The 14019-nt window shown below is 45.4% G+C and overlaps 1 protein-coding gene across 9 annotated transcripts in view; it reads left to right on the top strand.

Moving 5' to 3' along the window:
* LARP1 (La ribonucleoprotein 1, translational regulator) overlaps positions 1–14019 on the top strand; it is a 170970-nt gene that overhangs the window by 124991 nt on the left and 31960 nt on the right. For all 9 annotated transcript variants that reach the window (XM_077326461.1, XM_077326459.1, XM_077326458.1 and 6 more), the window contains exons 8-12: positions 3806–3950; positions 4915–5089; positions 5939–6108; positions 6954–7307; positions 13214–13337. In XM_077326461.1, coding sequence (XP_077182576.1) covers positions 3806–3950; positions 4915–5089; positions 5939–6108; positions 6954–7307; positions 13214–13337 — 968 coding nt within the window. The remainder of the gene's footprint in view (positions 1–3805; positions 3951–4914; positions 5090–5938; positions 6109–6953; positions 7308–13213; positions 13338–14019) is intronic.

Here is a 14019-nt window from a genome sequence, read left to right as displayed (position 1 = left end):
ACCTGCCACCCAGACACTATCCTTTGCTACAGCCATCTCTAGATGTGCCTAAACACTTTGACCTGTGGGAAAAAACTGATGTAAAATAGGCACTAAGCCTTTCTGCTTTCTCTGCATCTTTCGTTAGAGTTTGTCCATCCGTACCCAACAGTGGGCCTATTGCCTCCTTGACTTTACGTTTGCTCCTCACATAACTGAAAAATCTTTTCTTGTTACAATGGGCTTCCCTGGCCAATCTTAGCTCACTCTCAGCTTTGGCCTTTCTGATGATTGATCTACAGTGCCTAGTAACCTGTAGGTACTCTTCTTTAGAGCTCTCTCCTTCCTTCCATTTCCTTAACATTTTCCTTTTCTTTCTTAGTTCCTCTTGAAGTTCTCTGTTCATCCAAATAGGCTTCTTAGAGCTCCTGCAGTGTTTTCGTATTTCTGGAATAGTCATTGATTGAGCATGCAATAGCTCTTGTTTGAGTAGCGCCCACCCTTCACATGCTCCCTTCCCTTCCAGCATTCTCGTCCATGGTATGACACTCATCATGTCTCTGAGTTTATTAAAGTTTGCCCTACGAAAATCCAACATCCGCGTCTGGCTACAAGCTTCCTTGGCTCCCCATCTCAAAAGGAATTCTATGAGGACATGGTCACTTCCCCCTAGGGTCCCCACCTCCTTCACCTCATCCACCAACTCTTGCCTGTTGGTCAGTATAAAGTCCAGTATGGCTGAACCTCTTGTGGGTTCATCTACCATTTGATAAATGAAATTGTCAGCCAGGCAGGTCAGAAACCTGCATGACTGAGGACGCTTCGCAGAGTTAGTTTCCCAGCACACATCTGGGAAATTGAAGTCCCCCATGATGACAAGGTCCTGCCGTTTGGATATTTTCTCAAGCTGCTCACAAAGTGCAGCATCCACATCCTCTTGTTGGTCAGGCGGTCGGTGGTAGACACCAACCACCACAGTGTTTGTTTTCCCCTCGCTTATTTTCACCCAGATGCTTTCCACGGCAGATATGCTCTCCTTCACTAGCATTTCCTGACAGGTAAGCCCTTTCCTCACATACAGTGCCACTCCTCCACCTCTTCGATCTATTCTGTTTTTTCTGAACAGTTCATATCCATCCACCATTACATTCCAGTCATGAGAATCATTCCACCAAGTTTCTGTGATGCCTACTAGATCATACCTTTCCATCAGCATGAGAAGTTCCAGCTCTTCCTTTTTATTGCCCATGCTTCAGGCGTTAGTATAAAGACAACTGAATCCTTTTACTCTTGGTTCCCTATGAGCTGGCCTTGCCGGTTGGGCTGCCTCCGATCGTTTTCCATCCATACACTCCCTATGTTGATCGTCTCCTTCCCCTAGTGGCTTTAGTTTAAAGCTCTCCTGATGAATCTCCCCAGGTTCCTGCCAAACACATTCTTCCCCAGTTTCGATAAGTGCAGTCCATCAGGTGCTAGTAGGCCTTCCTCAAGAAAGCCTATCCCATGGTCCCAGAAACCAAATCTCTCCTGTCGGGACCAACTATGCAGCCAGTGATTCACCTCCGTTATCTTCCTCTCCCGATGCATTCCTCTTCCCTTGACAGGCAAGATTGAAGAGAATACCACTTGTGCCCCCATTTGCTTGAGCTTCAACCCCAGATCTTGATAGTCTTTTTTAATAGGAGCGATGGTATTCAGGGACATGTCATTCGTTCCCACATGGACCATCACAAATGGGTAGCGATCCGTAGATTTGAGGAGTTTGGGCAGCCTGTCTGAAACATCTTTAATTTTCGCCCCTGGCAAGCAACACACCTCTCGGGTTAGGGGGTCGGGCCCAGCCACATGGCGATCCATTCCTCTTAGCAGGGAGTCTCCAATTACCAGTACTCTCCTTTTTTTTTTCTTCTCAACTCCATTTCCTTCTGTCCCCGTGGCCTCTTCCCTTTGTCTTAGAGTTTGTTTTGGGACCTCTTCCCTTGTTGACCCTTGCACCTCCTCTGCAAGGGCCTGAAATCTATTCTGGAGCTCCAAAGGCCCCGAGAACTGTCTCGCCCTTCGCCGTTCAGTCTTTTTCCGAACTGCCTGCAGAGGCTCCCTATTGTGGTCAATCTCCTTATCCTCTTCAGGACTGGTTGTATTCTCTTTATTCCATGTTGCAGAGCTCTGGACTATGAACTCCTCCCCTTTCTTACTTTGGGTCAGAGTAATAATTCTGTTTTCTAGTCCCCTAATCTTTTCCTCCAAAAGTCTTACCAGCTTACACTTGGGGCAGCTGTAGTCCATCTTGTCTTCTGGGAGGAAGGCAATCATGTCACACTCACTGCAGATGATGGGATGAGTGTCCTGGAGGTCCATTGTAATGTCTAGGCCGTGGAAGTACTAGGGAAATATAATCTACTGATTCTAATTGCTCGGCCAAGGACCCCAGGCCAAGAGCCCTTTGTCTCTCGCCCTTCGGCTCGCGCCAAAGCTCGCGCCTCTGGTGAGGAGCAGCCCTTTTTAATCCTCCCAACAATTACCCAGCAATCACCTCACCCAGGCAGAACAATAGCCTCACCTGGTCAGCAGCAACTCTCCCCAGTAGCTCTCTCCACGTGCTCTCAGTTGTCTGAGCTCTGCCTCTGGCGAGGAGCAGCCCTTTTTAAGCCTCCCAACAATTACCCAGCAATCACCTCACCCAGGCAGAACAATAGCCTCACCTGGTCAGCAGCAACTCTCCCCAGTAGCTCTCTCCACATGCTCTCAGTTGTCTGAGCTTATAGATTTATTATAAAAGTTTTTATTGAATAGTCTGAATACTGTGCAATTCTGTCATGGTTATTTCTGTATGCTGATCTTGAATCATAATAAACCATTGATTGATACATGATTTGTGAAGAGGTTGGTTGGTCACCATTCTGCTCTTCCTATTAGTTTTAAAGCTTGTAGATGTGATTTGTGAAGATTGTCTGCCAGCCGTGTATCAGATACCATGTTTTCCTTTGAAGAGTAGCATGTGTGTTCAAAGGCAGCCCTTTCCTGAAAGATTTACTGTCTTCTCTCACATGGGCTAATGACAGAAGTGTTAAAAGAGGATCCATTTCTCTAGCAGATTATGGCTGAAGTGTCCCAGTTTTATGAAGCTGGCACTGCCCAATCCAGAACACAACAATGTGGTCTGCCCTGTTGTAGAACATTTCCCTTTTGTTAAAGCAGTGAAATTCATGGTTGTAACCTTGGGAAATTCTCTTTCAGATTTTTTTATACTACCTACCTGCCTCAAGAGCAACTTAGAGTGCAAAAACAGAAATAGCAAAAAATATAACGCTGTGGTGAACCATATCAATAAAATTATCTGTACATTGCATACAGAGACCTTGGATTTGGGTTGGTTGTAAATGAAAGTAGAGAGGCAACATAAGGGGTGTTCTACTAGATCAGATCAGTGGTCCATCTTGTTCAGCATTGTTTCACACAGTGGCCAAACCTCTTGCCATGGTCAGCAAACAAGGCATAAAGGATAAGAAAGAATATGAGATGAAAACATTGTGTACACCTGAATGTATTGTATCATTTGTTGCAAGTCCCAAGGAGCAGCGGTCTAGAAATCGAATAATAAAGTATTCTTTTGAATGTGTCTTGAACAGTAGCTGTGGGACCTTTTCAGCAAAGAATGCTGTGAGAATATAAAACATTAATATTTCCCCAGGATTCATTTTGCCTTGGTTTAAAGTACTAATAAACAGATAGTTGAAGGAGTTACTAGAAGGCCAAGTACACTTATCTTGTGGAACTATAGTCTGAAGCTTGTCTCTAGTTCTCATCTCCTGTTTATTTTATTTAGAGAATACTACTTTAGTGTGGACAATTTGGAACGAGACTTTTTCCTGAGGCGGAAGATGAATACAGAAGGTTTTCTTCCTATCACTCTCATTGCCAGTTTTCATCGAGTACAGGCCTTGACTACAGATGTTGGCCTTATCATTAAGGTAATTGATTTTTATGTGAACCTTAAACTTTTTTGGGTTTAGGGCAAGGCTGTCAGTATGGGCTTGTCTCAATGAGCAAATGGATTAGTGTCAAAGTATCAGTAATAGCCCATGTTATGTCCTCTATGTTAGCGATCCCCAACCTGTGGGCCGTGGACCACATGTGGTCCTTTGACTAATTGGAGGTGGGCCCCGAAGGACGCCTTCTCCCCCCCCCCCGGCCCTTTACTTCATCCCCCCCAGCCCTTTACAACACACTTCATTGTTGTGGCGTGTCTGTATCTTATTTTGAAGGGATGTTTAAACATCCCTTCAAAATAAGATCAGAGAGCGCTAGGGCAGTGGTTGAGAGTAGAGGAGTAAACTACCCTCCCCCACCAGGCCTCAGTAAAAGGTGTTGAGTGGTCCCCGGTGAGTGGTCCCCAGCGTTGAGTGGTCCCCGGTGATAAAAAGGTTGGGGACCACTGCTCTATGTTAGTGGTCCCCAAACACCGGGCCGCGGCTCCCTCTCCCCGCCCCCCCGCACTAAAAAACTTCCCAGGCCGCAAGCTTGCGGCCCAGCAAGCTTCTTACTGTGGGAGAGGGGGAGAGGGAAGCAGGGCTGCGCATGTGCACATGCGCCATGCGTGGGCAAAATCGCGCATGTACGGCACTTTCGCACATGCGTGAAGGTGCCACGCATGCGCGGCCAGGCAATCACCCTCCCTGCTGCCGCCAGTCCCCAGCCTCAAAAAGGTTGGGGACCACTGCGCTATCTTTTTATCTTCTAGGGAGGAATAAAGCTTCTAAATGCTCGTCAGTAGAAGAGGTTTTACTTTTTGTATTCTGTTTTCTCCACTTATTCTGTTCCTCAGGCCTTTTCCCAGGGGCACAACTTACATGTCTGCGGTGTACAATATTTGTGACAGCACGTCAGACACTGCTTTGGTATACTGATGTTGACAGTAAGAGCTTGTCTTTCCAGGCATTGAAGGACAGCAAAGTGGTAGAGATTGTGGATCAGAAGATCAGGAGAAAGGAAGAACCAGAGAAATGGCCTTTACCTGGACCTCCCATAACAGACTATGCACAAACTGACTTCTCCCAACTCATCAATTGCCCAGAGTTCGTGCCCAGGCAGAGCTTCCAAAAGGAGACAGGTCAGTACTGATAGAGAATATATATGTTAATAATCTGCTCCTTTTCAAGTGGTTAATGAGTTTTGGAACCAGGAATCCATTGCCTTTTCCAATGTTTGGGAATGGTATGACAACTAGTCTCCCAGGAAAGGAGTCTGTCCTGGCCATAGTCTCTGGCCTCTTGTGGATGTATCATGCCTCCTTCACTCAGTCAATGTCTGAAAATTCTTTTTATGAGTGCTCTTGTTATGATGCAATAATGTTGTACTCTGTGATGAATAGCAATTACTGAACTTGTTATCTGTCACCATGAGCATCTGCTGTTTCACAGTATTAAAAATGGTTGCTTCTCCCTACTTGTCACCATCCAGTGGTGCAGATGGTGGATAATCTCAGTGCAGCAAGCAACAAATTCTAGAAGAAAGACTTCAGTGTGTGGTGGCGTGGAAAGCTTCTAGCCTTGGGATCCTAACTGAACAAGACCATGAGAAGTTTATGAGTCTGTTGTTGACATTTTACCAATTTTTCTTGGTGCATTTCTGGTGTCCTTGGTTGCAAAGAAATGGAATTCTCAGCTGATAGAATGGAACCATGTCTGAAACCCTAATGAACTAGGGTTCTTTTGCTCCCCTAAAAATGAAACGTCATGAAAAGCTAACAGAATACAATCTACAGTTTGTTCTTTATATATTAATACAGAAACATATTAAGTGCAATTAAAACATGCTTGTGGGTTGGAGGAGGGGGAGCATCTTTACTCAGGACCGTGTATCTCCATTAGCCAGATACAAACTACTCTTTCTTAGAACCTGCAAAGAGTACTTACTTACATGTGCTAATGTTTACATTTCACTGAAATACATGTTACAGAATCTGCACCTGGGTCTCCTCGTTCTGCCAGCCCTGTGCCAACCAAAACAGAGGAAGTTAGTAATCTGAAGACAATGCCCAAAGGCCTTTCTGCCAGCTTGCCAGACTTGGATTCGGAGACATGGATTGAAGTAAAGAAGAGGCCTAGGCCTTCCCCAGCCAGACCCAAGGTAGCCAATAGAATTATGCTGTCTGTCGTTCTTAAGGAGGCCAGACTTTTGTATGGACATAACCTTTAACAAGAGCCTCTTGTGGCGCAGAGTGATAAGGCAGCAGTCATGCAGTCTGAAAGCTCTGCCCATGAGGCTTGGAGTTCGATCCCAGCAGCCGGCTCAAGGTTGACTCAGCCTTCCATCCTTCCGAGGTCGGTAAAATGAGTACCCAGCTTGCTGGGGGGTAAACGGTAATGACTGGGGAAGGCACTGGCAAACCACCCCGTATTGAGTCTGCCATGAAAATGCTAGAGGGCGTCACCCCAAGGGTCAGACATGACCCGGTGCTTGCACAGGGGATACCTTTAACCTTTAACATTGGGCAAAAAACATGACGTTTCTAGAAAGTTCATGGTGATCTTTTTTTGTCTTAAACCTAAATTGTATTAAGAATGCTAGTGGGGAGTATTTCCGCATTAGTGAAGAATCATAACACTGCTGATTTGTCCGAAATAATAGTCTGTTGGCCCACCTGTCTAAGCTTTGATTTCAAATGTGTATAAGGTTTCTACTCTTCCATGTTTCTTGGAGGGTTAACAAATGTAGTATGACACAAGGTTAACTGTTGATAATGTGGGCTTTATGCTGTCAGTTTGTGGTTGGTTTGTTAGGCATTGAGTTTTATCTTTAGTCTCAGCCTGAAATCTCACTTTCTCCTTCAGTAGGGGAAGTCATCCAAGCATGATTAGTTCACGCCTCTGTTTGCTCCACTGTCTCTTAGGTTTTTTGCAATTCAGACCATACTTTGTCTCATGTGATTAGTGTCCCCGTCAGCTTTTACACTGCTACTTGTTTGATTCTAGAAATCAGAAGAATCCAAGATACCTCAGAAACAAAAGGAGCAGGATGAACCAGAAGAACTGGACTTCCTGTTTGATGAGGAAATGGAACAGATGGATGGCCGTAAAAACACCTTCACTGATTGGTCAGATGAGGATTCAGACTACGAGATTGATGACAGGGACGTGAACAAGATTTTGATTGTGACACAGACACCACCTTATCTCCGCCGGCACCCAGGGGGAGATAGAACAGGCAACCACACATCTAGGGCCAAGATGAGCTCAGAGTTGGCCAAGGTGATCAATGATGGACTTTATTACTATGAACAGGACCTGTGGACAGAACAGTTTGAGCCAGAGTACTCTCAAATAAAGGTAAGAACCAGAACTACAATTTTAGCACAAACAGAAATAGGTGTGATTTGTGCTGGGTGTAGGCAAGAGGAGTGTGATGATGATGATGATGTTATCCGTTCAGTCATGTCCGACCCTTGGCAATTCTATAGGAAACTCTTTGCCATGTGTCCCTTTCTCTGACTGCTTCTTTTAATTGGTTCATGGTCATCCCTGTATCAGCTTTGATCGTGTCAAGCCAGCGGATCCTTTGGCGACCACATTTCCTTTTGCTGCTGACCATGCCAAGCATTAATGATTTTTCTGTCGAGTTTGGTCACAGTGTACTTACTGTTAAAAAATTTGTTTCCTGTTGCTTCACAGATACATGCCTAAGTTGGCTCACAGCAATACACAATTTGTTTATTTAAAAAATCAACCAATAATCACTGGGTAAAATTAGACAATCTACTTGTGGTCCATAGCTCCAGAGAAGCATACCTGTCCTCAACCTGTCCTCAAAAAGCCATTGAGGCTTTTTCAGTCCTGGCCCCGACCTGGTGGAAAGAGCTCCCAGAATAGCTGAGGGTCCTGATGGAGCTGTCTCAGTACTGCGGGGCCTGTAAAATGCAGCTCTTCTGCCAGGTCTTTGGTTGAGGCCAGGTTTCAGGGACAACTGGGTATCATCTTCTGGCCAACGCTATTCCACTCTGCAATCCTGTACCTGTGATAGTTTGACTGTAAATTGGGGAAGAATTGGGGATTATGCCACCATTTTATGGGTTTTAATGGTATTGGGAATTTATGATTTATTTTAATGGGGTTTTAATTTGACTTTGTGTAACCCACCATGAGTCTTTGGACAGTGGCGGGATAAAAATCGAAATAATATTTAAATAAATTAATTTAAAAAGCAAAAACCCCAAAACCAAAAAGATCTATTAGGACTACTATGGCAACAAAATTTCTTTACCTGAAAGGACAGACATTGTACAAAAGTGTTCCAGCTAGGGAGATGGATTTTCATAAATTACATGCAGGCTTGCTGGAATCTTATCAGCAGAGCTTTCATGAGGAAAATGTGCGGAAAAATTTCCTATCATTCAAAATTTCCTATCATTTCATTTGTAATCTCTCTCTGTGTATATATATATATATGACTGTTCATACTACTGGATGACATGCTGGGGGACATGGGAGGGTGTCCAGGGGTGCACTGCACTTCCTGGCCACTAGGAGACCAGGAAAGGCCATCCGGGCTTGCACTGCTACTTTAACCTGGGCAGTCTGCCTCTCTTATTGGCCCGCTGTGATCTGTAGGAATCATATAATCACTGGGGCAAAGCCCGTTGTCTCCAAGAATACAACGGGCGCTAGAGCTTGGCAGTGGGAAGAGGAAGGGGAGGTGTTGTCCAGTCTGTAAGGGCATGGGGTTGTCATGTGTGTTGTGTGGGCGGTTGTGGTGGCATGGTGGCAAATGAGGCCATGGGTGTGGAGATATGGGTGTCAAGAACCTGTGGTGTGGAATGTTCGTTGATTGTGGGAGAGGACTGACCTTTGGGAATTGTGGCATAGTGGTTACAGATAAGCTTTCCAGAGCTATGTCTTCAGATATGTGAATGGAAAATCAGACTGGACTTATAGAATCATAGAATCATAGAGTTGGAAGGGGCCATACAGGCCATCTAGTCCAACCCCCTGCTCAACGCAGGATTAGCCCTAAGCATCCTAAAGCATCCAAGAAAAGTGTGTATCCAACCTTTGCTTGAAGACTTCCAGTGAGGGGGAGCTCACCACCTCCTTAGGCAGCCTATTCCACTGCTGAACTACTCTGACTGTGAAAAACTTTTTCCTGATATCTAGCCTATATCGTTGTACTTGAAGTTTAAACCCATTACTGCGTGTCCTCTCCTCTGCAGCCAGCAGAAACAGCATCCTGCCCTCCTCCGTGACAACCTTTCAAATACTTAAAGAGGGCTATCATGTCCCCTCTCAACCTCCTTTTCTCCAGGCTGAACATTCCCAAGTCCCTCAACCTATCTTCATAGGGCTTGGTCCCTTGGCCCCAGATCATCTTCGTTGCTCTCCTCTGTACCCTTTCAATTTTATCTTCGTCCTTCTTGAAGTGAGGCCTCCAGAACTGCACACAGTACTCCAGGTGTGGTCTGACCAGTGCCGTATACAACGGGACTATGACATCTTGTGATTTTGATGTGATGCCTCTGTTGATATAGCCCAAAATGGCATTTGCCTGTTTTACCGCTGCATCACACTGCCTGCTCATGTTTAGTTTACAATCCACAAGTACCCCAAGGTCTCGTTCACACACAGTGCTACCTAGAAGCGTATCCCCCATCCAGTAGGCATGCTTTTCATTTTTCTGACCCAGATGCAGAACTTTACACTTATCTTTATTAAATTGCATCTTGTTCTCATTTGCCCATTTTTCTCGTTGAACTCTGTCTCTATCTTCTGGAGTATTTGCCAGTCTTCCCAATTTGGTGTCATCTGCAAACTTGATGAGTAGTCCCTCCACCCCCTCATCTAGATCATAAATAAATATGTTAAAAAGTACCGGGCCGAGCACCGAGCCCTGAGGTACCCCGCTATTCACCTCTCTCCAGTCTGATGAAACACCATTGACAACAACTCTTTGAGTGCGGTTCTCTAACCAATTCCCTATCCACCTAACTATCTGAAAATCCAGATTGCAGTCCTTCAACTTATCCATCAGAACATCATGGGGAACCTTGTCAAAAGCTTTACTAAAATCCAAGTAAATGACATCAACCGAATTTCCCCGATCCAGCAAACCTGTTACTTGGTCAAAAAAGGAAATTAGGTTGGTCTGGCAGGACCTGTTGGAGACAAATCCATGCTCACTTCCTTGGATCACCAAATTGTCCACCTAACTATCTGAAAATCCAGATTGCAGTCCTTCAACTTATCCATCAGAACATCATGGGGAAACTTATCAAAAGCTTTACTAAAATCCAAGTCCAGCTGATGTCAGCTGGCCATGCCTCCCTGCAGTGTGCCCCCCCTTCACCCGCAAGTATCATGTCACCGGAACTGACATTGCCAACCATGTTAACAGGCACACTGGAGGAGGACTGATTGGGGGGGGGGGGGGGGAGACAGGAGGACATCAGAACATCATGGGGAACCTTGTCAAAAGCTTTACTAAAATCCAAGTAAATGATATCAACCGAATTTCCCCGATCCAGCAAACCTGTTACTTGGTCAAAAAAAGAAACTAGGTTGGTCTGGCAGGACCTGTTGGAGACAAATCCATGCTGACTTCCTTGGATCACCAAATTGTTCTCCAGATGTTCGCAGATCGCTCCCTTTAATATCTGCTCCATTATCTTCCCCACAACAGAGGTCAGACTCACTGGTCTGTAGTTTCCCCTCGGCTTGGCACTACATAGCTGCTGCTGGCAGCGCCCGCCAGCTGGCGGCAGGAAGTCAGGGGTGCCAGCGGGAAAGCAAGTGGAGCAGGGGCTCAGGCGGCAGTGGCAATGTCCCTCAGCAAAAGACTACCCCCCTCCCCGGGCCTCAGTAAAATTGTCAAGCGTTGACTGGTCCCCAATGATAAAAAGGTTGGGGACCACTGCTTCAGAGGATAACCGTTCTGATTGTATTGCCTTGTTTCCAACTCTGTCAAAACAGCCAAAGTTGAGGAAGTCCTGCGTCAGTTAAGAATATGTACAATCTCAGGTTTATGCAGTCTCTAATATTGTAGTAAGAGCCTCTTGTGGCGCAGAGTGGTTAGGCAGCCGTCTGAAAGCTTTGCCCATGAGGCTGGGAGTTCAATCCCAGCAGCCGGCTCAAGGTTGACTCAGCCTTCCATCCTTCCGAGGTCGGTAAAATGAGTACCCAGCTTGCTGGGGGGTAAACGGTAATGACTGGGGAAGGCACTGGCAAACCACCCCGTATTGAGTCTGCCATGAAAACGCTAGAGGGCGTCACCCCAAGAGTCAGACATGACTCGGTGCTTGCACAGGGGATACCTTTACCTTTAATATTGTAGTTTTCAGTAGGCGTGTGCATTCAGATTTACCTAAGCCAACCAAATTGGTAGGGAGTTTAGAGCTGCAGCTGGCATAACTCTGTACTGCTGTGCTGCCTTCTTCTGCTGCCCAGATTAAGCTGGATGACAGGAGAGGGCAGCTGAGCTGGGTTCGCTGTTCCAGTGGGAAGTCAATTGCTCCATGCAGCTGCAGCTCTGTGCTGAATTCTTCTGCCAGTCAGTTTAAACTGGGTGGCTGGAAAAGCCAAGCCAGCCCCAGGATTGGACTGGTTAATTTGTTTTTTTCGGTTTGAGTTTATTGGACCCTCAAAATTTTGGGATTTCCATTCAATTGCGGATTTGAATAGCAATGCAGCATGCTCCCCAACATTATTTAATGCATGCTCTTGCCCAGTTTATCCGAAGTTATGGGCTTGAGTTCCACCAATATATGGCTGACACCCAGCTCTATGTCATGATGGATAACTGACCAGATATCCCTCCTGACTCATTAACTGGATGTTTTGAGGCTGTGGTGAGGTGGCTCAAGGATAGTCAGCTGAGCCTAAACCCTTCAAAAATGGAGGTCCTTTGTGGCTAGGGAGGAAAGGGCCAGAACAGGAAGTACGGCTCCCTCTCCCAGACAGTGTGCAACTGAGAATTGCACACACATCCAGAAATCTGAGTATGATTTTTGATTCTTCCTTGTCAATGGATGCACAAATCACAAGAGTAGCAAAGCTGGTATTTTTCCATCTTCGCCAAACTATGCTACTAATGCCCTATCTGACCCCGGAGCACCTAGCTACTGTGATCCATGCGATGGTCACCTCTAGCCTGGATTATTGCGACTCGCTTTCCATGTGGGCCTGTCTTGGAGTTTAATCTGGAAATGACAACTGGTCCAAAATGCAGTGGCATGGGTCTTCACAAGGACACCGTGGAAGACTCATATAAGACCAATTTTGCAGCTGCTGCATTGGTTGCCAGTGGAGTTCTGGGCTCAGTTCAAGGTTTTGGTATTAACCTTCAAGGCCATTCACTGCCTGGGACCTGTGTATCTCAGGGACAGTCTGTCTGGATACATCCCCCAGAGAACACTTCAGTTAGTCACAGCCAACTGACTTGTGATCCCCAGCCCCAAAGAAGTGAGGCTGACCTCGACCTGGGCCTTTTTGGCCCTGGCCCCTGCCTGGTGGAACGAGCTCCCAGAGAACATGAGGGCCTTGATGGAACTTATACAGTTCCTCAGGGCAGTGAGACAGAGGTTCCGCCAGGCTTATGATTGAGGCCAGCAAGCACTGAATATTTAAGAATAACGCAAACCTACTCTGCCTATACAACTCCACCCCACCCTGTGGCAACCTTTGGTACAGGGACTCATCAGGTAATCGGCTTGGTATAAATACCAACTCCAGGTTGTGAGCTGTTGGTTTAACTTAGCTTATATAAATTTTAGGAAAATTACATTTTCAACTATTTGTTGTATGTTTTATTAAATATATATATTGTATGTTTATGTTCTGTAACCTGCTCCATGATAACTGGGTCAAGTGGGCTGGGCAATCAATCAATCAGTCCTGGTGTTTGGATATAGGATTTTTCAGGAATCCTGAAATTTTTTCAGTTCCAATAAACCTGATCTGGAAAATGCCAGTTAAAACCCCCTGCACATCCCTATGTCACATCAGATACCATAAAGGCAGAACAGAGTATTTCACATGCAAATCTTGCACACAGTCCTTGATATTAGATGGAGCTGTTAATGTATTGCTTCATTTAAAATCCTTATGCAGTGAGAAAGGCAGCAATCCTTAAACCAGAATTTCAACTGCAGATACTTCAAAGGCATTGCTGCATTGGTTGTTTCATGCATTGTCCTACCATCTTTGGTCAAAAACATTTAATTTTTAATATTCACTTTTTTCAATTGCAGCAAGAAGTTGAGAACTTCAAGAAAGTGAATATGATAAGCCGAGAACAGTTTAATACTCTGACCCCAGAGCCTCCTGTGGATCCAAATCAGGAAGTCCCACCTGGACCACCCAGGTTCCAGCAAGGTAGGATGTGTAATCTACTGCAGCATGCTGGTTGTGTCTGAAATCTCTTTCAAAAGCTATTCTCGGCCTTCGTACACCTATGAGCATTCAATGTTCCTTTCTTGGGGTTTTTTTCCATTTCAGTTACCTTTTATGTTAACATTGGGAATATATTTCTAGCTACCAGCATAGCTTCATATTTACTTATCAGGCTGAGGTTGAGAGGGGACATGATAGCCCTCTTTAAGTATTTGAAAGGTTGCTATTTGGAGGAGGGCAGTATGCTGTTCCCATTGGCTGCAGAGGAGAGGACACACAGTAATGGGTTTAAACTACAAGTACAACGATATAGGCTAGATATCAGGGGGAAAATGTTCGCAGTCAGAGTAGTTCCACTGCTGAACTACTGACTGTGAAAATTTTTTCCTGATATCTAGAAAAGTGGTCCCCAACCTTTTTATCACCGGGGACCATTCAATGCCCGGGACCACTCAACGCCTTTTACCTAGGCCCGGTGGGGGGGGTAGTTTACTCCTCTACTCTCAACCACAGCCCTAACGCTCTCTGATTGCTATGGTAATGTTTAAACATCCCTTCAAAATAAGATACAGACACGCCACAACAATGAACATAAGGAACATTTTATTTTCATGGAAATTTTAATGCATGACAATGACAATGGGAACCCTGAGCTTGTTCTCTG

Source organism: Paroedura picta, chromosome 3 (assembly GCF_049243985.1).
Source record: "Paroedura picta isolate Pp20150507F chromosome 3, Ppicta_v3.0, whole genome shotgun sequence".
Taxonomy (NCBI): domain Eukaryota; kingdom Metazoa; phylum Chordata; class Lepidosauria; order Squamata; family Gekkonidae; genus Paroedura; species Paroedura picta.
The sequence above is the reverse complement of the archived record's forward strand: the minus strand, read 5'-3'. Positions and strand labels throughout refer to the sequence as shown.